At 37.0% G+C, this 22,429-nt stretch overlaps 1 protein-coding gene across 1 annotated transcript; it reads right to left on the bottom strand.

Moving 5' to 3' along the window:
- Window positions 1-9,831: 9,831 nt before the first annotated feature.
- Window positions 9,832-13,327, bottom strand: Ppa (F-box and leucine rich repeat protein partner of paired). The gene has a single exon (XM_028311313.1). The coding sequence runs from the start codon at window positions 13,139-13,141 to the stop codon at window positions 11,813-11,815; it is 1,329 nt and encodes a 442-aa protein (XP_028167114.1). The 5' UTR covers window positions 13,142-13,327; the 3' UTR covers window positions 9,832-11,812.
- Window positions 13,328-22,429: the final 9,102 nt, after the last annotated feature.

Consider the following 22,429-nt stretch of genomic DNA (forward strand, 5'->3'; position numbering starts at 1 on the left):
AAACTTCGGATTCGAAATGAAGTATAAATAAAAAGACAAATGAATTTAATTACAAGGTTCTAACTACGCTATTCTGTTTGTTGAGAAAAATTGTGAATCTTGATTCTGTATTCCGTTTGGTTTGTCAAAGGTTTTAATTAATAGCTTGTTTTACTAACTAATTACTTTATTGTGGATGACTGACAGATTAATTACACCTACGTTCACTACGTTTTTCCACGTTTGTACGTGTAGTTTTTTTTTTTCATATAAATGGCGGCAGTATTAAAAAAATATTCACAGGCGCTACGTGTCAATTTTTAATCACTTATCAAATTAAAAGTAATATTAATTATAGTATAATTAGTATGTAATAAGTTTTTTACTTTTAATATTATAGCAATAATTTTGTATTAAATATTAACAATTTGTCAAAATAAAAGTTTAAATTATTGAATGCGAAATATTTCATTACTTTAAATACATAACATCGTAAAAGTTGTACTTTGTGGTTTTTATGTACCTTCTACATAGATTAAAACATATTTCAACAAGTTTACAACTGTTTACTTACAATAAACAGTAAAGATAATCTCTAACGGTACAAGCTCTTTCAAGGGACATTATTGTGTCTTCAAATTCTTTTCAAGCTATGTAATCTGGAAGATGAATCCGGCGGTTAGTTTTAATCTATTGTTTAGGGGTCCACAATAGTAATGGACCTTCGGACTCGCGGTCCTTTGATGCAACCGGCTAGGACAATAAAAGGACCTTCGAGGTGACCAAATGAAAATAAACAAAGATGGAGGTACGAGACATTTTATAGATTTTAGCTAATGTAAGCCCATTTTCTTTAAATTACGACTTATTATCGTTTAGTCTGTACGGGAATGTTAAAAAAGACTCATATAATATTCAAATCTCAATAAAATTCTTAACAATATTTTTTTATACAAGACAAGGCAGGTATTTGACAGCAATCGCACCTGGTTTTATTTTTACAGTCATGTCTTGCTTCATCAGAATCACCAGGAAGTAGCCGAGATTTAATAAGACGTTACATATTAACTACGACGTTATTATAGTAGATTATGTTAAACCACCTATTAAAATGTACTTATCAAATAAGATGATTTTATTATTTCTAATTCATTCATTTGCTTGTTAAATCGCTTACTTGTAGAGTGTTTGTCTGATTTAACGAGCCATTTTTATCTAAATTATGTTTTATCATATCCACATTGTCACCCTACAAGATCAGGATCCTATTCGTAGCCTGAAGAGTCGAACCGTTGTCGCGGCCGAAAAAAGCGGTGTTGACAAAGGACTGGGTACAGTCCAGAAAGCCTCATGAATATGGATACTCTTCACCGTTATGTCCCATCCTTATCCTTTTGCTGAGCTTATGCACCTTAATTTTAATGCAATAGAGTTAAAGTTCCAATAGCGGAAGAAAAGGTCTTAGCCGTCGGCATTGTTAATCCAGTATTCTCAGAATCGCACCTCAACTGTTTTGTTACTTGAATTTTAATCTGTGCTTTATTATCATATACTTACGGATGTTAAGTATTTAGGCTGGTTTTAGTGTCACGCGGACTGTCAGTGCGGATCGCTCCGCACAGCCGATTTGTATGAACTGCTAGGGAGCGGAGCGGTTCCTCCGGACCGCATTACTCTAAAACGCTCCCTAGAAGTTCATACAGATTGGCCGTGCGGAGCGGGTCCGCACCGGACGGTCCACGTGACACTAAAACCAGCCTTAAACTTTTTGGTTTCTCCTGGTGCTGCCGGCATAGCTGGAAAAAGTCTGGTCGCCCCCTTTGGCGCTATTTGGAAAAACTTTCATTCAGTTCGACGACCATTTAGGCTGAAATGTTAATAGCCTATGCCTATGTGAAGCGGTGGACGTCCTGTTGCTGAAAAGATGATGATGATGACAGTTTTTGGTCCATCAATTTTAATGTCAAGCATAATTATTAAGCTTTTGATTCGTTAAACAATGTTTTAGAGTCTAAAATTTAGACCAACCACAGAATCTGACTGAGATTCAGTCGAGTCGGGCTAATTGAGTTGGCTTTTTGCTATAGGGCTCTATCTTAAGATAAATATAATTATAATGTAAAGTGAAGAAAGAAGGTGATTGTATTATAGGAAAGGAGCGGTAAATTGTTTTGGAAGTAAAGTCTTAGCCTGTTATCTTATCATCTGTCTAATATCTTATCAAATTCTTTGTGATAATAAAGATTGGTCGTGAAAATTTAGCTTGATTATGTTTATTAAATATTATTATTTCCTTTTCAGGGTGATAAAAAAAGGTAATTAACAATACCTATCGTTTTTAAAAGGCAGATATCGAATTAATTTGGTTCTGTTGAAATATCTGGTTCTTTCAGTTCGTAAAGGATGCCAGAACTGATTATAGAGACTAAATTATGTATAATTAATGAGATTAAAATGTAACTTAAACCTACATGCCTGCGTATAAAGTGAAACACACAAGTCTAAAGATTACAAAAAAAAATACCTGTTTTCTTAGGATAACTCCAGAGTTTGTAACAACTTACCTACAAAACAGATGACTGAAAAACACTGAATACCTATTGCGTTAAAACAATTCATTTCACAAATCTGTTGCCGGGAAGGCCGTAGGAAGGCACGGTGATTCATCATAATAGTCTCATACATTTGCATTGAATATTGCATTACTATGGTATGCCCTCGTGTAGGCTGATACGCGGTTACAGACAAACTCGCACACAATAGGTATTCATGAACAAAAAGTCGCGACTTTTATAAACAATCGAAATAGTTTTCTTTCTAATTTTTTCAACAAGTAATTCAATTTTATGAATTTTAGAAAGGTCGAGTAGATGTCTAGAGAATAAGGAATAAATAATAATAATAAATTAAAAAGAAAGGGAGAATTTATTTATTTATCGCTTTGTCAAAAAGTACTTAGGTACTTGAAAGAAGACTCTATCTAAATTATGAAAAACCCTGATTAAAAACTTTAACTTTTAATAATTAACATACGGTTCGGATGATGTTTATGAAGGAAAAGAAATACCTAACAAAACTTCGTGTATGTTGTGAGAAGTCTGACCTTACATTGTGACTCATCGTAGAGTCATATCCGACTTGAGTGCAAAGTAAAGTCACTTTAGTTTCTTCTTATATTTACCTAAGTATGTATTTAAAAGGCTATATAAATAAATTTCTCATAAGTTTAAGATTTCCCATGTAAGTAACAAAGTTTTGTGTTTATTTTTCATGACCATCAATATGTACAAGTCTTTGTATAATAAATAATACAGGCAAACAATAATGCTCTTTTCTTCTCACCTCTCATTCATTTCCAACTCTGCAACTTACTCTGTAGATTCTTGTAGTCTTCAGCTTAAAGGCATTAACTAACTTGTAATCTTTTCGTACTTACTCGTAGTATAAAACAAAAACGTTCCCGCTGTCTGTGCGTTTAGATCTTTTAAACTACGCAACGGATTTTGAAGCAGTTTTCAGCAATAGATAGAGTGTTTCAAGAGGAAGGTTTTTATGTAAGTACAATGCATACCGCCCGTGCGAAGCCGGGGCGTTGCTAGTTGAAGATTCAGCGTTGTAACAGTATTGTCAATTTGTCACGTTTGTCTAAAAATGTACCTCTGTAGTCGTTCAAGGGCGCAAACTTAGACATGAAATACCTTGTTAATTGCGAAGCTACGGACGGTCGATCCTAAGGATTTCCTATGCCTACGGACCCGTAAAGAGTTCAATAGGTTACAACTGATGATTTGCCATTAATTAAACAAAAACCATACGCTATAAACACACGCCAATCTCACCTTTAATTTGTGATTTTAACTTTCTTTCTTACTATCTATCATTCTTAATATTTTCTTATTTCGATAACTCAGTGCTCGTAACTTTCAATTCTACTCTTCTGTACCGTAAACTAATTATTAATGTTGAATTAAACGCAGTGTAAAATCTTCAACGGTTTTATTTAAACTCCAAATACACAGTAGGTCCCCTATTAGCTAGGTACTCACCACATCTACACACACTCGCTACAGCAATAGGAGGAACCTACAAAGGCATAAAATACACAACACTTCTTGTTACATCTTGGTATATTAACCATTGGATATAGCGTCTTCACGCCTCAGTAATAAGATTGAGAATAGTAGTTCATCACTCTCGGCCCCATATCAAGGTTTTTGTAGAGTGTATCATTTTATTTGGTGCAAGAGACTAGACTAAATTATTAGATAATCATAATAGGAATTTGTAGAGTAGACCATCTTCGGAAGATAATTGAATTAGTATTAGTACCTAATTGGTAAAAACGTATTAATATAGTTTTCTCTTTTACACTTTTGTAAAGAGTAAAAGAGAACGTAACTTAGTGCTTATTCTTATCTATGGAAACAATACAGTGACGGAGACAAAAGTCACCTATGTGCGCCTATAAATGACCCGTTTATTCAAAAAAATAAAATTTAAAATCACTGTTATGATTGTCACTTTTCATCACAATTAAATCAAAATGCCTGAAAAACAACCCTTTGGTACAGATTTACAATACCATTCTTAGAGCAGAAATACTTTCGACTTCATCCATTAAAATTACAAAACAGTTATTCAGAACCAAATACAAAACAGTCGGCGTCACTTTTATTTGTACAAAACGGAACAACTAAAGTTAACTAAACTTATTAATTACTATTTATTTTACTCCAACCCGGACTTTCGTTTACGACGCCATAAAGTAATTTAAAAAACAAACGCCAAGAAATGTTTTTATTGCACCCCATTTGGTTCAGAGAAACTTTTGAAGCCGTAAACGCGTTTAAAGTAACTTTAATAAAATCATTTACTCGTAATTGTTCAAAAAGGATTTCAAAGGCAATGTCTATTATTGTTTTTGAGATCAATATTGCAGCGGCATCATCAAAGATGACGTTAAAGTTAGACCTTCAAAGAGTAACAGTTATTATAATAGCAATATCCTACTTCCTACTAAATTATAAATGCGAAATGTTGGATGTCTGGATGTTTGTTACTCTTTCACGCAAAAACTACTGAACGGATTTTGATGAAACTTTACAGTATTATTGTTTATAACCCAGAATAAGATATAGGCTATAATTTATGACGATCTGTGACAAACGAAATTTCACGCGGGCAAAAGCTAGTTGCAAAATAATAGGGTCGTTAGTTATTTAAACTGAGTCATTTTTGTCAATATCTTAAATTGTGCAGTAAGCTTTTAACTAACCTATTTTGACATTTCCTTTTTTTTCAGGAAGGGACGCCGATGATTATGAAAAAAAAACTCAGCATTTAAGTATTCCATGATTCAATCAAAGTTTATGGAACGATTGACAAATAGGTACATAACATTAACGTTGGATTAAATAGTTCTTGTAACAGTGAAGATTTCTAAGAACATTGAATCTTACACAAGATTTTCTTGTTACTTGACATAAATGGAACAACAAAACAGAAAAAAAAACACGCTCGCATCGTCAATTTTTTATGCTAATTTATTTTTGGCTCTCGCAAACCTGACCACAGACTATTTTGGTAACTCATTAAGGTACCTACTCAAGTATAGCAAAAGATGTTGAGTCGACACCACATCTGACTATACGTTTTTGTTCTAAAACAGACCCTATGTAATACTAGATAAGATGCCAGAATGTTTAGCTTGAAGTGCCGTCGGTAGAATAATGTGTGAACTAAATTTTCCCATTGTTGTAGTTAGGTACTGAATTATTATGGCTTGTGAAGTCTGAATCAATGGTAGGTGAACCGTGAGGAATTTTCTATGGTGTGGCAATATCTTTGTGCATTTTTTTCTGACTATTTTCAGTTGTGATAAAAAAAGACTTCTAAATCTTGTTAAGTTTATAAAGTAAACTCAGGATTCATTCAAACATTAATTTGACAAGTAGATATAATATGTAGTTGTTGCTATCCACGCAGGCGAGTGAGCTTTACATGTGTGGTGGCTCGCTACTGTTCGTTTTTCAAAAGTTTTGATAGACATTACACTATCGTTATGTGCATGTACACGTACACACACAAGTAAAGCTCACTCGCCTTCGTGAGTTGCAAGAACTATACTGACAAGAGGCGCCGCAACAGACTCACTCAAACTAAATTTACTTCTAAAGCAAAACTATAGTAGGTAAATTAATTGGGTACCTACCTAATGAAATAGAAAGTGCACATATTGAGAATATTTGTCATTAATCCAACCAGATAAGATCTGTCAGCCAAAACATGTCAAAGTCGGACGACTGGTCGGCCGACTGGCTGACTGCAGTAGAAAGTTGCTTTGGCCAATGTTTTGAGGCGAAACGAAATAAACCAAATACGGAAACCAAAATATTGTAAAATTACAATTAAACAAGAGCTAGTAAATAATTAGAACTCAGTAATGAGATCGAATCAGAAATGAGGAGATCCGTAGGAGAACCAGAGTGTCTGACATAGCCCGCAGAATCGCTAAAATCAAGTGGCAGTGGGCGGGGCACATAGCTCGAAGAGCTGATGGCCGCTGGGGCAGGAAAGTTCTTGAGTGGCGACCACGAGCTGGAAGACGTAGCGTGGGCAGGCCTCCCACTAGGTGGACCGACGATCTGGTGAAGGTCGCGGGAAGTACCTGGATGCAGGCGGCGCAGGACCGGTCTTTGTGGAAATCCTTGGGGGAGGCCTTTGTCCAGCAGTGGACGTCTTTCGGCTGAAACGAACGAACGAACGAACGAACAGTAATGAGTAGGAAGCATTATAGTGTTTTGACTTTTTAAATACAATAAAGTAATGATCGGAATTAATACAATCTTCTAATTATTGCAGATCATTGATTTTGATAGATGAAGGTGATAATTTAATGAGTGTTCTGGATGAAGAAACAAACTGTAAAATGTATCTAATAGATTAGCTACTAAATCTGAAGCATTTTAAATTCAGTAGGTACCTACTTAACTTCAGAATAAGTCTTAAAATTTGACAACCAGAGGGCCGTCAAAAATGACATTAAATGTATAACGGGTTGTACAGCGCCCCTAGCGGGAAACGTTCAAAACCTTAAATTTTCATACATTTTTTATGTAAACTCACACTCGGCCCACAGTGTGTTAGATCTCAAAGTTAACTCGATATAAGAAAATTACTAAAACCGTTTTAAACCTGAATAAAATTACAAGAATAATTCGTTTGATTACTAGCTAAATCGAATCAGTGTTTCCAGAGGCGACTCTCTCAATATATTCTCACAAACAAGAAGGTTCGTTACGTAATAAAGATGGGATTATTTACTGATTTAACAAATCTATAAATAAGACGCGTGGGCAACGCTTGTCAGATCAGCTTTAAATATCAGCAGGGCTTGAGTTATGAAACGAGTCAAATTCGATTCAAAGTACGAACCAGAGATTGGCTGAACTATGTTTAGAACTTTAGACCTATCAAAATTCCTGTGGATGTCGTATGGGGCGACTAAGTGAGAAATATGCGAACATCAGGCCTCTCTATTCCGCCTGGTTAGCGTGAGGATTACTTATAGGCCAAATCCTGCATTTTGTTTCTGGTAAAATGGAAAAAAATGTGTTGGCTCCTGCAGTGGAGACTAAAGAGACGATGATGACTTGAAACTATTCTTAAGATTTAATCGAGATTTAAGCATAGTTGCAGAATAGATATTAGAGATTAGAGACACTGACTTAGAATCGAGGATAGTGTAGTGTAGTTTTCATTGTAAAATGTATCTCATTTATTAGGTACTGTTTTAAATGACTCCTCTGTTTGAGCATTTGAAAAGTAATTTTCAAGCTGAAATTTAAAACTTTTATTAGTGCTCGACTGTATTTTAGTTGCCAGGACATCATATCACATAATTTTTTCTTGCAAAATCTTACTTATTACGACTGAATAAGTAACCAATGTTTAGCTTGTTCTTCAATCCTCATCTACCTCACCTGGTAGGAGATTTAATACCTATTATATTCGTAAATAAAATCATTTTCCTTGATTCTTGGAACTTCATTTTACAAATACCTAGTATTTCCTCCGGTATTTCCCTCCTCGTGTTTACACGGCGAAATGGTTGGGTGACAATGTCTTTATGACTCACGTTGAATATTTTTTTTTCATTTATATTCTTGGAAACAGAAATAGGAAATAATTCATTGTATTGATTTCCCACTGCGCAGTCTTCAGAATTTCCAAAATTGATTTTACTGTGACACCAGGTGATAAAAACTGTAGCATCTTCTTCAGTGGTACTATGAGCCACTTTTACAAAAATGTGTAGTCCAGCTAGTTCAGATATTAGTTTATAAATAAGAATATCACATAGGCTTAGCTGGACTTTTTCTATACAAAACCACACAGCCACAGCTAAGAGGTTAAAATTGTGTGTTTGAAGTAAGTTGCAATAATATTTTATCAAAATACCCAATTATGCACGAACAAAACAACTTACAGTGTCAACCTGAGGTCAGAAAATAATAGTTAAAACACTTTTAGGAAATGTTTGTAATATCCCAAAACGTCATCAAGACCTATGTGGTTTTTCATGCAGATAAAATATCCACTGGGTTTATTATTATTAGAATACTTTTCCGATGATATTCCGTCAGTTCATAATAATGGTTTGTTTTTGAACTGTTAGGACAATGTGTAGTACATTGTCGTAGTCATTCCTTAATAATAAATTTCCTTCAAAGGAATGCCTTCAATTAATATTTTTAAAATGTTAATCAGAAATGCCAGATGATTCTTTCCTACAAAAGACAACGTAGAATGGAAGTTGTTTCTTAAGTAAGTCTACCTAGCGTAGATTTTAAATGACCATCAACTTTTACCTACTAGAATAGATATTATAGAACCGGTATAATAATGATGTAAGAATTTAATGATTTGCAAGTTCGGAAGTTTGATAATTTGGTATTATCAAACTTCCGAATAGATATATATTCCGAATACAATAGATACAGCTCTATATCTGTTATAATTTATCAACACGTAAGAAACATAGCTTTATCGTTGTCGCATTGAGGCCAATATATTTTATTGTCTTGCTCATTGATACTGGTTCAAACGGCACCCAATAATTTAGAAGCATTGCTCTGGTTTGTCCATTCATCACTTGGAATAAAATAATGTCCTGTTTCACATAGAGTGTTTTGTTTATCATTATAATTTGTAACATCTTCATATACGAGTACCATGTTTTTACGCAAATAAAGATTCTGATTCTGTTTCTTTCAGTACGATTGTAGATGGAAAGTTTTAGGATTGAATATTCCTTTATTTTTCATTAACTTGATTCGACAGAAATTATACGAATTATCGAATTAAATAACATAATATAAAACAGCAGATAATCCATTATAATATTATAATATGTATTTCATCATTTAATTTTATTCAAAAGAAATGGCATCTATTCAAAAATATTGTCAATTTATTATTATTGCACTTTTTTCAAATAGGTATGTCATCGTCAATTATTATCACTTTACTTTCAGCTTTTCTTGTAGACACATTTTAAGTGTTCTTTTGGCACACTTCCTGCTGTTTTTGGAAAAGACCAGATGATGAATTTGTATTGTATGTTACTCGTAGATTATTTACAAAATGCTCGTAAATTAATATTGTAGGTTGATCAAAGTTAGACAATGCTATCTAAGTCGACGAGACCTTCACCGCGAAGAGTTAACTTTTGTTGTCTAACTTTATCCGATGCTAACTCCAGCTTTATTTCTTGTTTCTCTCGTAACATCCTTCTAAACGGTTCCAAGTATCTCAGGTAATATTCCAAGGAGAAAAATAAAATGTCCAGAATAATTTGTAACTTAAACCATGACTTTTAATACATTTCTCCTATATTACATTTGTTTGTACAAAAACAACGTATCGATGAAGTATACAACGTATTCCTTGTTACTAATTCGACCTTACGCAGACATCACAATAATTGAAGTTAATAACTTAATATAATATCAAAAATTACGTATGAACGAGATCGTGGACTTTGGGAGATAATTTATAAATGTAAATGTATCAAAAAGTTTAATAAGTTGGTAAAAGAAAAACATTCATAAGCCAAGACAATTTCCTAAAGCAAATTCAATCAACAATTGGATTCGAGTATACAGTTTCTTTTTCAAACAAATAAGTTGTACTTTCTAATAAAATGGAAGTACATTTGGATTTTATTTTGGAATTTACTTCGCACGCCGACACGCGTTTCAGCGGACACAATAGAAAAACAAATCTAAAAAAAGCGAAATCTTTTGAGTTACGCGAATCCACCAACAACTCAACTTGTTCTGATTCGGTTTTTTCGTTTTCAGTAACAACTTGTGCAAGAAATACATTTTAGATCCACAAAAAGGATACTGTCAAATTACAATTGTAGTAAACTTATTTATAATTAATAAGCAATTTATGATTATCAATATAATAATTGTCTAAACCTATGGCAAATGGACTTATACGCGTACCGATAATGTTTAAGTATCGTTTGAGTATTCTACATTTCACTTTTCGTTTGGTAGTAATTTTTATATACTTGGAAGACATTTTTTAACTTAAACTTACAGTTGCTTTCCTCGTTGCACAGCTAATGTAGCACGGCAAAACGTTGGTATCTCTAACTTTCCAAGTTTTGTCCGGACGCAAGTGTGTCAAGGCATTTGTTGTAATTTATTACGAGAAAATCGTTGATTATATACAGTGCTAAGATAATAAATGGGTCGAATAAATCAACGTCAGCTTTATATTGCGTCACATTTATTTATACGAATAATGTACGTCTTTATATAATAATCTGTTGGAGGCGGAATAGCAGAAATTATTGCAGTAGGAAAAATTTTGCTCTCTGGATAGCTAGTAACTTAATTAATATCATAAATCCGCTTGTTTTAAAACATATTCTTTAAACTACCCGGATTTCCCATTTATTTATAAAAATCCGTTATAACATAATTGAGTATTATTTACCAAGTAAAGAAAACCTTATTGGTCTTTTGAATAGTAATTGTATTGTTCTGTGTACACTATTGTTTAATCCCATGCTTTGAATTTATAAAAAGCTGTAGGGATAACGGTAAAATTTCCTTACAAAATACGATAGTGGTTTTACGACAGTTCAAGATAAGCCGCTTTTTCCCTTTACAAGAAGCATTAACGGTATTCGTCCCTATTATATTACGTATTTTATTACTCATACAGAGCCTTTGTTTAGTAAATACAAAATGTACAGTTTATCTCCCAAACATTTGCCACAAAAACAATTGAAATAACCTAATATAGCAACGTTGTTAGTTCCCTAGTTGTGCGTAAGGTCGAACCATAACAATTTTAATTTGAAGAATGGCTAAATGTCTATCTAACTAATGGAGCAATTATATTGAACAACCAGATCTTCCTGAATTAGTAACACTTGCATAGTCAGACGGCTCGCCGTTTGCGTCATCGCATAATGGAGCGAGTAAACAAATTATTATCATTTCAAGTACACTACAATAAATGGCGTCTTCAAGAAGATCTGGCTCAATATCACGACTAGGCGCTGGGGCGACTTTCTTCAGAAACAAACGAAACGTAACCGAATTTCGAACTTCAAACTTAATACAAACACAACTTCAACGGAACTGGCCAAAACAGAAACACGTAAAAGAAAGCGACCCCACTTCCTAACAATTAATTCGATAATGTCATAAAATTGGTTAATTCTTTATCCACAGTCCAGTATACAACCTTGGCGGCTCCTCACGGACGGCCGTCGCACTCACACAGCACTACACTAGCGCGAGCGTGGTCACCGCACATGCCACAGGCCGAGGTTGAGCACGCTGAGGCGCGGCAGCTTGACGATGTGGTCCAGGCCCTGCGGCGTGATGCACGTGCAGCCGTACAGGTCGATGGCCTTCAGGTTGAGCAGCCCGTCGCCCAGCGCGCGCAGCCCGCGGTCCGTCACGCGCGTGCACTGCCCGATGTTCAGCGTCTCCAGCTGCGACAGCCGCGCCACGCGCTCCAGCCCCTCGTCCGTCAGCCGGCACGCGCTCAGCGACAGCGAGCGCAGGCCCGACAGCCCCAGCGTGGCGTGCGACAGCGCCTCGTCGCCCACCTTATCACAGAACGACACGTCCAGCGCCCTGAGACGCCCGCTCTCCGCCAGGTGCGCCACCCCCGCGTCCGACACCCCGTCGCACGCTCGCAAATTGACATCCTCCAAGTGCGGCAGCCGAGCCAGGTGCCTCAGGCCCGCGTCCGTCACCACGCAGAAGGAGAGGTTGATGGATTTCAGATTTGGAAGACCCGTCGCGGCGTGCTTCAATGCCTCGTCCGTTAGCCTTTGGCAGTCCTGCAGACCCAAATGCTCCAGGTCCGGCGTCCCTCGCGCCTCACCTCCGCCGCAGAGGTGCGCTATCCCCGCATCATTCACATGCCAACACGACCTCAAGTTTAATCGACGCAGTTTTTTCAACCCCCACGCTATTAACAACAGTCCAGTGTCTGTGATATTGCAACAACCTCCCAACTCGAGTTCCTCCAAGTTTTTGAGCGACTGCGCTATTCTACCGAGCGAGGAATCCGTAACTTGTTTACACAACGATAAGTCTAGTCTTTTTAGAGCCGGCAGTTCCGCCGCGAACGCACTGGCGAGAGCCGCATCGGTGACACTGTAGCATCCACTGAGCGACAACGACTCCAGTCCGGGAAGCGCGGCGACCGCGTCCCGGAGGCCCCTCCGGAGGGAGAGCACCTGCAGCTTGCGCACGCCTCGCCTGGCGAGCGACGCGAACAGCACCGGCGCCGGTCTCCGGAGATGCAGCGCCGCCTCGACTCCTCTCCAGACGGATCTTCTGTCGGCGGCATCTCTCCACGCGCGGCAGACTTGTGCAGCGCGGCCGCGGTCCCGGACCGGCAGCCGCTCGAAGATTAAGGCCAGCAGCTCGGGGTAGAGCCGGGAGATGTGGGTGCCCTGCGGCTCCGGCGGCGACTCGGGCACGTGCGGCGCGGGCAGATGCGGCCGGTGCAGGCGGTAGGGCGCGCTGCGCTGTTTCCTGCGCGCCGTGCTCGGAAGCTCGGTCAGGCTGAGCCGCTCGTCGCGCCACGAGAGCGCGTCCTCCGTCCACGCACTCATCGCACTATAACATGTCACGCATCGGACCGGTTTCGTGTGGTTGCGGCGCGCGGCGTGCGTCCGTCTCGCGCGGCGGTCTGGCGTGCACTGAGGGCCGCGGAGCGCCCCGCGGGGGGCGGCGGCGATTGGTCGCGCTCGCGGCACGTGACGCGCGCGGTATCGATTCGGAGGCTCTGCGGAGCGGCATTTTTAAGTTGGCGGACTGAGAGCCCGCCTCCGCCCCGCGCGGCCCTCGCCCGCGATCTAGACTAGACAACGTGCAGACTGGCCTGACTACGCATTTTTGTCTTTTTGAGATTCGAATTAAATTCGCTTTCGATCATAATAAAATCAAAACGACATCTCTTTGTGTCGCTACTAAATTGTTTTCCGAACGAAACATAGTTTCTGAAAAGTCGATAACGTTATAACTAAGTCGACTTAAATTATTTTGTTCCCCAATTTTAAGTAAAGGCCTTCTTATAAATCAGACGTTAACATTATTTCTTCATTTCGCTATTACCTTAATCTTTATCAATAACGGTAATTCTATCATTTTGCTAATGATAACTAATCACTAATCAGTAATGAGCAGTAGCTACCTACAATAATGCATATCAAACATTCGATAAAATTCAATTATTTCCTACGAACAATGTAGAGTCCTAAAATGTATTTAATTTTTTTACGAATTTCTAATAAAATTCCTAATGACTGTTTATTATCTTTGTCCCATTTAAATAGGTATAAAATTCAACAAAACTCTATGTAACCTACATAGAGTTTTGTTGAATTTTAGGTTATTACCTACTGTCAATAGAACGTTTGAAACGTCCCTCACTCATCATCACTGTTATCTCGCGCCTTGCTCGCAGAGATCAAAGGAGTATAGGCACATCATGAACTCTCCGCCGCCTGTTTAACCTTTGGCCCGAGTGATAAGGCGGCAAAACAACTCAGCGTCGTATATTTTCGTTCGCGCTGCACTTGCCGACGACTTACCGCCATTTTGGGAAAGCCCCTGTCACCTCACGAGCTCATCCTTATATCTTATCCAGTAAGGTCGGAAATACAAACTTCTTTGTGCCGCCAGAGGTCGAGAAATACTGGCCGTTTGATAACACCGGCCAACTATTACAAGGGCGACCGGTAGCGAACGTTCCAAATATGAATTTCGAATTGAAACGTGTTCCAGAATGGAACGCGGCCCGTTTGGGACGAGTCGGCTAGTTTAGGACTAGAGTGAGAATGCAATAGTTATTTTTGTGAAAACTGGTTGTTAGTTGAATGCGCGTGCATTTTTCATCGTGTGGCAAAAGTTTTAAGTTTTTCTCGGTTTCGGTAGAGTCGGGTAACTTTTGAAAATAAACTTTTGGTAATTTATCGTATCGAGCTCAAGTTTAAAAACCTTTGCTAAGAAAAAAAACATAAAGACTTCTTTATTTTAGAATTATACCAATGAATGTAGAGCTGAAGCAAATATGCACTTAAATAAGTTTCATGACGTTAAGTTTCAGGAGTTTCATTCATGAAAGTAATTTTTGTATTAATTTAATATTACAGTGTTTGAGTGTGACAGAAAATTAAAGGTCTTAAAAATAAATGCCTAAATATCTAAGTAGGACAGTCTCTACCGTTACAGGTTTATATTAAAACAGAATAACAGAGCTTTTAGAGTTTAAAACATACGGAAAATCACCCCATTAACACTTAAACTTATAAAAGCTTTTAATTTTTTTTTAAATCTTTACAGGCTCATTTGCATGGCTGAGTGCAAAAGAAACTTTTAAAGGCTATTACAATAAACTTCACTAAGACAGAGTAATTCCAAAATATCCGTGTGAATATAAAAATAATGCCGATGACATAAACACTAATTTATTATTATAATCTGAGTCGGCCATTTTTAAAAACACGCACAAATTCCACAGGTAAGCTCACGCACACACGAAACTAATAAAATGCACCATAACTTTGACACCATTCTGTTACAGACTCTACAACGATACAAATAAAGCGCATTTTCTCATGAACAGCGGTACCAGGTTAAAAACCACTCCGTATCTCTTCGAAAGACGATTCTTTGTAGAACAAGATAGAGTTTATTTTACCGTGTTGGTTCATCAAGATGTAAATCAGCTGAGTTGGCTGTGTGCGTGGGACATGCAGGCCCTCCGTTCCACATGACTGGTTTTGGCCTTAAAATGCTTTTTTTATTTTATTTTTGTGTAACATTATGGTTCGTTTCTCGCTACAGTTATGGGAAAACGTTAGGTGAATAATAAAATGTGAGGATGATTCTTAATATTAAAAGGATACGAGACAAATAATGTTATATGACTTTCATTATTGGGACGCTAGCTCCCGTTTATGTCATCTCGGAAAATTGACTAGACAATGTGACATTCGTTTTAGCTTTCGAATCATAACTTTTCGTTCGATTAGGTCGCATTACCTAGTTGACTGTTTTGTTCCTAAATAAGCAAAAATAAAATCGGGAGCTCATGAAACAGGAAACTTATGAACCAAGCGATTTCACTTAATAAATGGAAAATATACCAATGTATTTTCCGTGATAACATTGAAATCTGTAAATTTTATAGAATATAATTTTGTAATGTGGGATTGAAGCAGGTAAATATTACGGCTTGGTCTACCTACATACACATTTTCAATTTATTTTATTTATTTAATGTTTATGAACTTATGGTACTATTTTAGGTTCATTAAGTAATTAACTACTCGTGTATTATGTTTCGTTAAATAGCATTTATTTAAGCTATAATACTCGTAGATGCCAGTGTTTATTGTACCAACAATTTTTGAAGATAAATATTTTGTCACAGTTATCATGAAATTACAGAAATACATGGTGAAAATTCTGATAATAGATCTTATTTATTAAATTTAATTGTTAGTGAACATTAAAGTTTACGCCAATACCTAATTCGATTTGAAAACCTGGTAGAGGCTTAGATTTTTTCACATCCATTTGCATATTATTTAGAAACGATCAAATTAGTGTTGTTTTTCTTCCCCACAACTTCGTATTTAGTATTAATGTTACAGGAAATGTATGAATTCTAGGAATTGTATACTATTCCTAGGAAATGTATACAATTCCGAAGCTATTTAGGAAATGTATAAAATATTGCTTCACAGATTTTTTAATACGCACATATCCTAGGACATGTATACTTTTCCTAGGAATTTTATAGAATTCCAATATTGTATTAGGAAATGTATAAAACTAAGCAGCACAAGCGCGGTCGTGTGATCGGGTGCCCCTCAGTACGAATAAAATTTCATTTAGCCAAACCACATTGGCCGATAGGTACTTTTAACTCACAACTATTATTGTTTAACCTGAAAGTTGTTTTCGCACTATTATACTTCGGCTGAAAAAAATATTTGCCTATTGGCATACCTTTCTTTCGGCATCACGCATATTACGCTGAAGTATTGGAAAACCCTAATTTTAACATCTCTTTTATTAAACTATTATTGACATGAAGGTTTTAGTACTCCTGTAGCTGGATAACAAAGTCTCGGTTAGGTTAGGTTAGACTTGCGACCTTACACATACAGAGCGGCCGCGGCGCGGTAGCGCCATTTAAGTTTCGGAGAAAAAAAATAACTCTTAATTACATTTACGATTGCTGTTTAGGAAATGTGTAAATTTCCTAGGAAATGTGTCTAATATAATTTACATCACACATTTCCGGGTGATTTTAGGACTTATACACAAATCCTAGGAATTGTATACCTTGACGGATTTCATACATTTCCTGTAACATTAATAAATATAAAAAATAGAGATTTCTAATTCGCTACAAATGTATCTGTCCTTCTTTAAAAGCACTCTTTTCCTATGTCAACTTTGTTCCTCCTAAACTGAAATTGATTCTCAGCTCCAGTACCACATACCTTTTTATAATTTCTCCTCCAAATTCAAATTTGGAACCTCATTCAAGCCGCCGCAGTCTCCGATGTTCAAAGGAGCGTTTTTGCACGGAAACCGTTTTTTTGTGGCGTGAGTGACAGCTCCAGGACCGTAGGGTATGTTCCCAGACCCACCTACCTGGGTAGGGCGACCCTACTTTACTTATACTGAGTCGTTATTTTGAACTGAACTGCTATTTTGTGCAAGGACCTGCTATTTTGTGCAATTAATTCTGACAGAAGGCTAAAAAGAGATGAAAAGTTAAGAATATAGTTTCGATTGCATTTTTAGGGTTCTGTACATATCGTTAGTGTATGTAACTGTAGTGTAGGGTAGGGACTGTATCTTTTTGACTCTATTTTTTTAAAAGTAGGTATAACCAGAGCCACTAGAACAAGTAGGTAGGTAACAACACATTTTACCTTGTGAATAAATAAATACTAATATTATAAAGCTGAAGAGTTTGTTTGTTTGTTTACTTGAACGCGCTAATCTCAGGAACTAACCGGTCCGATTTGAAAAATTCTTTCAGCGTTAGATAGCCCATCGAGGAAGGCTATATATAGGCTATATCATCACGCTACGAGTAATTGGTGCAGAGCAAAAATGAAAAATCACTGCCTAAATTCCAAACATAGTAAGTAATTTATTAACCAACTTCAAAAAGGGAGGAGGTTCTATGTTCGACTGTATGTATGTTTTCTTAATGATATCTGAAAAACATTAGTATTGATTGAGTCTCTAACATTTTCGTTAATGTCAAACCGTGTAAATAGAAAAACTTTTCCGGTCTCTCAAATTCGATGACCTTCTTCAGGTCACCTTGATTTACAAAATCTTGAACAACAACAAAACACTCGTCCGTCCTGCTGACACGAGTGTATATAGACACCCAGTGTTGCCATATGCACGGCGGTAGGTAGGCACTAACACGAAAAATAAATAAAATTCCCAAGTTGAAACTTCACGCTTGCTTATTCGGTAACGTTTTACTTTGTATTAAACTGGGTTCGAAGGCAAACTTGAGGGTAAATAAACTTCTTTTTATAAGTAATGTGAACTTGAAACGCAAGGTTGAAATTAACATTGCAAGGTATATGAGCTTTCCAAAAATGGTGTAGGCATGAGACAGGATCTCTGAACTAGTCTAATTTCGATAACATTCGCCATACTTGCTTCTTTTCGTCTTCAGGTAACCAAGGAATCTCAACATCGATTAAAACTTTAAATTATTGGTACTAATTTGGGTAAATCCTGAAGTTTAGAACAAGTCACATGTAATTCGCAATTTTGCACAAAATAAATATTTTATGTTCTTTCTTTTTTTTCTTTCTTTCTTTAAAAACTTCTTCACACCTATTTTCAAAAAAGTTGAACTCTTAATATTCTTATCAACCAACTCAAAAGTTCATGACAGAGTAAAGTTAACTTTCTGGTTGAGACGATGCAAACACGCATTAAAACTAGTTACGCTGTCTAGCGGTGAGTGGATAAAATCTTTTGTCAATGAGTAGTACCGCCATCTAGCGGTGAGTAGCTGCGACTTTTAAGGTTCTCTTGTAGTTCAAAATCTATATAATAGATGGCGTTTATAAATGAAAATATTTCAGGAAAAATATAACAGATGGCGCTTTTACACCTTCTTACATTAGGTTATTAGAGCTTTTTAGGGTTCTTTTTATAAAGATTATTTAATAATCTTGAAATGCAACTTTCAACCCTAAATTTTTTTAAAAGTTATTAATTTATTTTTGTTTTAATGCCTGAAGTTTTCCTTTGTTCTCGCCAATTCAATAATCTAAGTTAGTGCAACCAAGTGCACCATCATTTGTAGTAGTGACAATAGTCGCCTTCAATATACACCTTGACTAACACCATAGTTATATTGTTTAAGTAAGTGAAGTAGGTATGCAGTAGCAGCACAAGTAGCAGTGTCCTTAAACATAGTATCTCTTAGTTTACCAGAGAAAATGCTTTCTCTACTCGCTTACTAGAGAAAAATCTCTTACATGCGTAAGATTGTAAGCCAATTTCAGCTTTATTTAATTAAGTAAAGCTTTAAATATTGTCTTCAGCGAATGTAGAGACTACTAGAGACTAACATTTTCTCTATATAGGTCACTGAGTTTTTTAAATCTTATTTACTTAAAAAAAATTGTATCTTCTGGAAAATGCCATGCATACCTACCGGTCCGGCAGCATAACTTCTACCCCACGGCTAAGCCACAAGTGTGTGGTTAACTAGCAAACATGTTGCGGTTAGAAGAAAACCGTAAATCTAGCTGGTAACTTTGAAAACGTACTTAATGTAAATTGAAAAACTAGTCCTAAGCAATAACTTGCCCGGTGGCCAGTTAAGGCTCGGTTTCCACCAAGTGCGAAGCGGAGCAGAAAAGTTTTTTGAATAACCAATCACATTCCATTATTTGCAGATTTCCACTCTGTTCCGTTTTAGTGAAAATGCATCGAGCGGCAAAGTGTCGGGCGCACTTGTTTTTCTATTTGAGAGCGGAGAAGAGCGGAGCGGTTGCGGAGATTTGCAGAACTGTGCGGTGTTTCATAGATATAGATGAACTAAATTTTACTGTCCCACCACCAAACTCATTGACAGGGGGACGCCACCAGTCCACATTGGTGGAAATAGCCTGCCAGCTTCGCTGCACATCTCTCGTCTCCACACCACGCGAAAACCGTGCCTAATACACCGTTATTTGACTTGTAAGTTTATAGCATGAGTTTGCGTTGATAACATAATAAATATAGCATGTTTGTCTAAAGACGAGTGGACAAACAAACAGACTGTAGTAATATAGAGATTAGAGACTAAGCCCAACGTAAGCACTCGAGGGCTCTCCACGGCCCTCACCGAGAGTCACAAACTAGTCAACAAGTTGTTGTACCTACTTATCTATTTAATAGTATGTTAGTAGGCAGCCATTGATTTTCTCAAGTGTCTCTTTTACTCCATATTTATTATCCTTTAATAATCGAGTTTACCACGTCTGGCCAGCGTGGGGAGTGTAGATCAATCCTTCATTTTAGGGATTGGAGAGGATCGTGCTTATATGCTGTGGAGACTAAATGATGATGGTCATGATGATTGTAGTTTCAGGTAAGGCTGACGCCAGAAAAATATGTAGAGTAAGTATGTATGTAGGCCAATGCCAAGTATAGAGTAGGCAGTAGCAGTAATAGGTAAGGGGAGCTTTTTTACTTCCTAAATTTAAATCAGAAAATACTGATCTACACCCATGATCTACACATTTTTAAATCTTAGCAAATGACGATTATAATAGATGACCGTTATCAGCGTCTACCTCAAGGTGTTGGGCCAGTTTTAAATTCCACAAGCCATATTGCGTTAATTTCAACTCACGCGCATTAGTCAACACTAAGTCTCAACCAGTGCGATCTATCTAAGTCCGACCCTAACGAAGCTGGACCTAATGGCTGGATAACACGCGATATCTAATGCAAATAATCTGCTTGTCAGTCTGCGACGAAGAATTAGTGTGTACAAACACTATTCGTCCAAGGTACAAAACAATTACGATGTAAACTGAGCACAACGCAATTTGAGTTACTCTGTTTCTGAATTCTTAGGCCGATTTGCTCCATATTATTTTGACCTTAACAAACGTCAAAAATCTGTAAAACTCCATACAAAAAGCACCGGTTATCGTTATAGCTACGGTTAAAGTTAGGTGGTGCAACTCAGCATTAATATGAAAAGTAAAAATCCCAATTAAAAAAACCGGGCCTTAGTATCAGATAAGTCAGTATCCAAAATGTATACTCGAAACAACGTGTCGTAGACTGAGTTGTATCACCTAACTTGAACCGTGACTATAACGATAACCAGTGTATTTTGTATGGAGTTTGACAGATTTTTGACGTTCGTCAAAGTGAGATGGTGCAACCCAGCCTAAGGAGCTAATGACACAAATGCCGATTGCAAACCCAAAAGCTGAACTAAACTAGTTAGCTTCATATCTGACGCAGTTTTAACATAAATGGAAGTCTATTTTTTATCGAAATTGTTCCTAGGTTTCATTAGATAATGGTGTCAGCTAACTTTTAAACTACTTAATTTTTTGCTACATTTTATAACTTTTTACCATCATTTTACCCATGTTTTAGCGTTTTGTTGCGTTCGCGCATTCCCTATTAAGAGTCACGATCACCATTGATTAACAACCAGGTTCACCAGATAAGCGTTAGTTGATTTAATTAGAGATAGCCTCGATGGTGTTTATGAGTTCTAGATAATTTGATATCTTCTATGGATTTTGAACAAAACTAAATAACCTGTTGAGGTACAACAGGTTATTTAGTTTTGTTTAGGTATTTTGAGAATGTGATTGGACATTGCTGCTTAATCCAGGTCAAAGTATCAATGAAAATCTTGGCCCTTTGAGACTGATAAATAATAATCTAAATTCTGTTTTTTATGATGTTGATTTTTTATGATGTCTCTTATTTTTGTAATAGTAGGTTTTATTACGAAGTCATTTTAATCACTCAAAGGCCTGTCATACATGGACAGCTTGAAGCAGTTAGTGACGATAGCTTCAAGCTTCGACTGCATAGCAAACTACGGAAGCAGTTGCTTCCGTAGTTTGCTATGCAGTCGCAGATTGAAAGCTGTCGAATACTAGCTGCTTCAAGCTGTCCGTGTATGGCGGGTGTAAGGTTGATCAAGCCATGATCATCATCATCATGAAATTGAATAAAATATTTTTGATTCTGATCAAAGTGTACCGAACTCGAATGAGAATTAAATAGTGTATTAGAGACTTGCTTACAGACATCCGTCTAATTTTTAGGAACTAGTCATAACAGGCGTCTAAGGTGCTCGCCCAGAAAATTAGGCGCCCCATAAAATTGTGTAATTTTCTATGCAACGAATCACATCAACGCTGCATTGTTTCTTCAATTGTGGCACCTGAACGCAGCCACCAGATTAAGTAATATGGTACAGTACCTCTAGCATTGAACAACTTTCGTCTTCGAATCGTGTCCTTAATCGACGAAATTCGATACTCAGCCTTCGAATTAAACGATAACGTGACAATTTTGATTCTCAAAATAAGTTTCGTGCAACCCTCAGTGCAACCATTTCTCATACTAAGTTCACATTACGACACGTTCACAAGGGCGCTGTTGTAGTTATCGTACTAAATCTTTTGATGGCGATTCGAATACGCAAACGATTCGAAATCGAAAGTTTTTCGAGCTAGCCGTACAGGGCACACGATACGGTTATGACTAATCCCTTAACCCTTTAAAAAACAGCCATAGTCTCAACTCTCAAGGCATCTCAACAAGAATAAAACCATAGACACACCCTCAGAGACAGCAGGAAC

The sequence above is a fragment of the Ostrinia furnacalis genome, unplaced genomic scaffold, assembly GCF_004193835.3.
Source record: "Ostrinia furnacalis isolate ACB-3 unplaced genomic scaffold, ASM419383v2 OfSCF3271, whole genome shotgun sequence".
Taxonomy (NCBI): domain Eukaryota; kingdom Metazoa; phylum Arthropoda; class Insecta; order Lepidoptera; family Crambidae; genus Ostrinia; species Ostrinia furnacalis.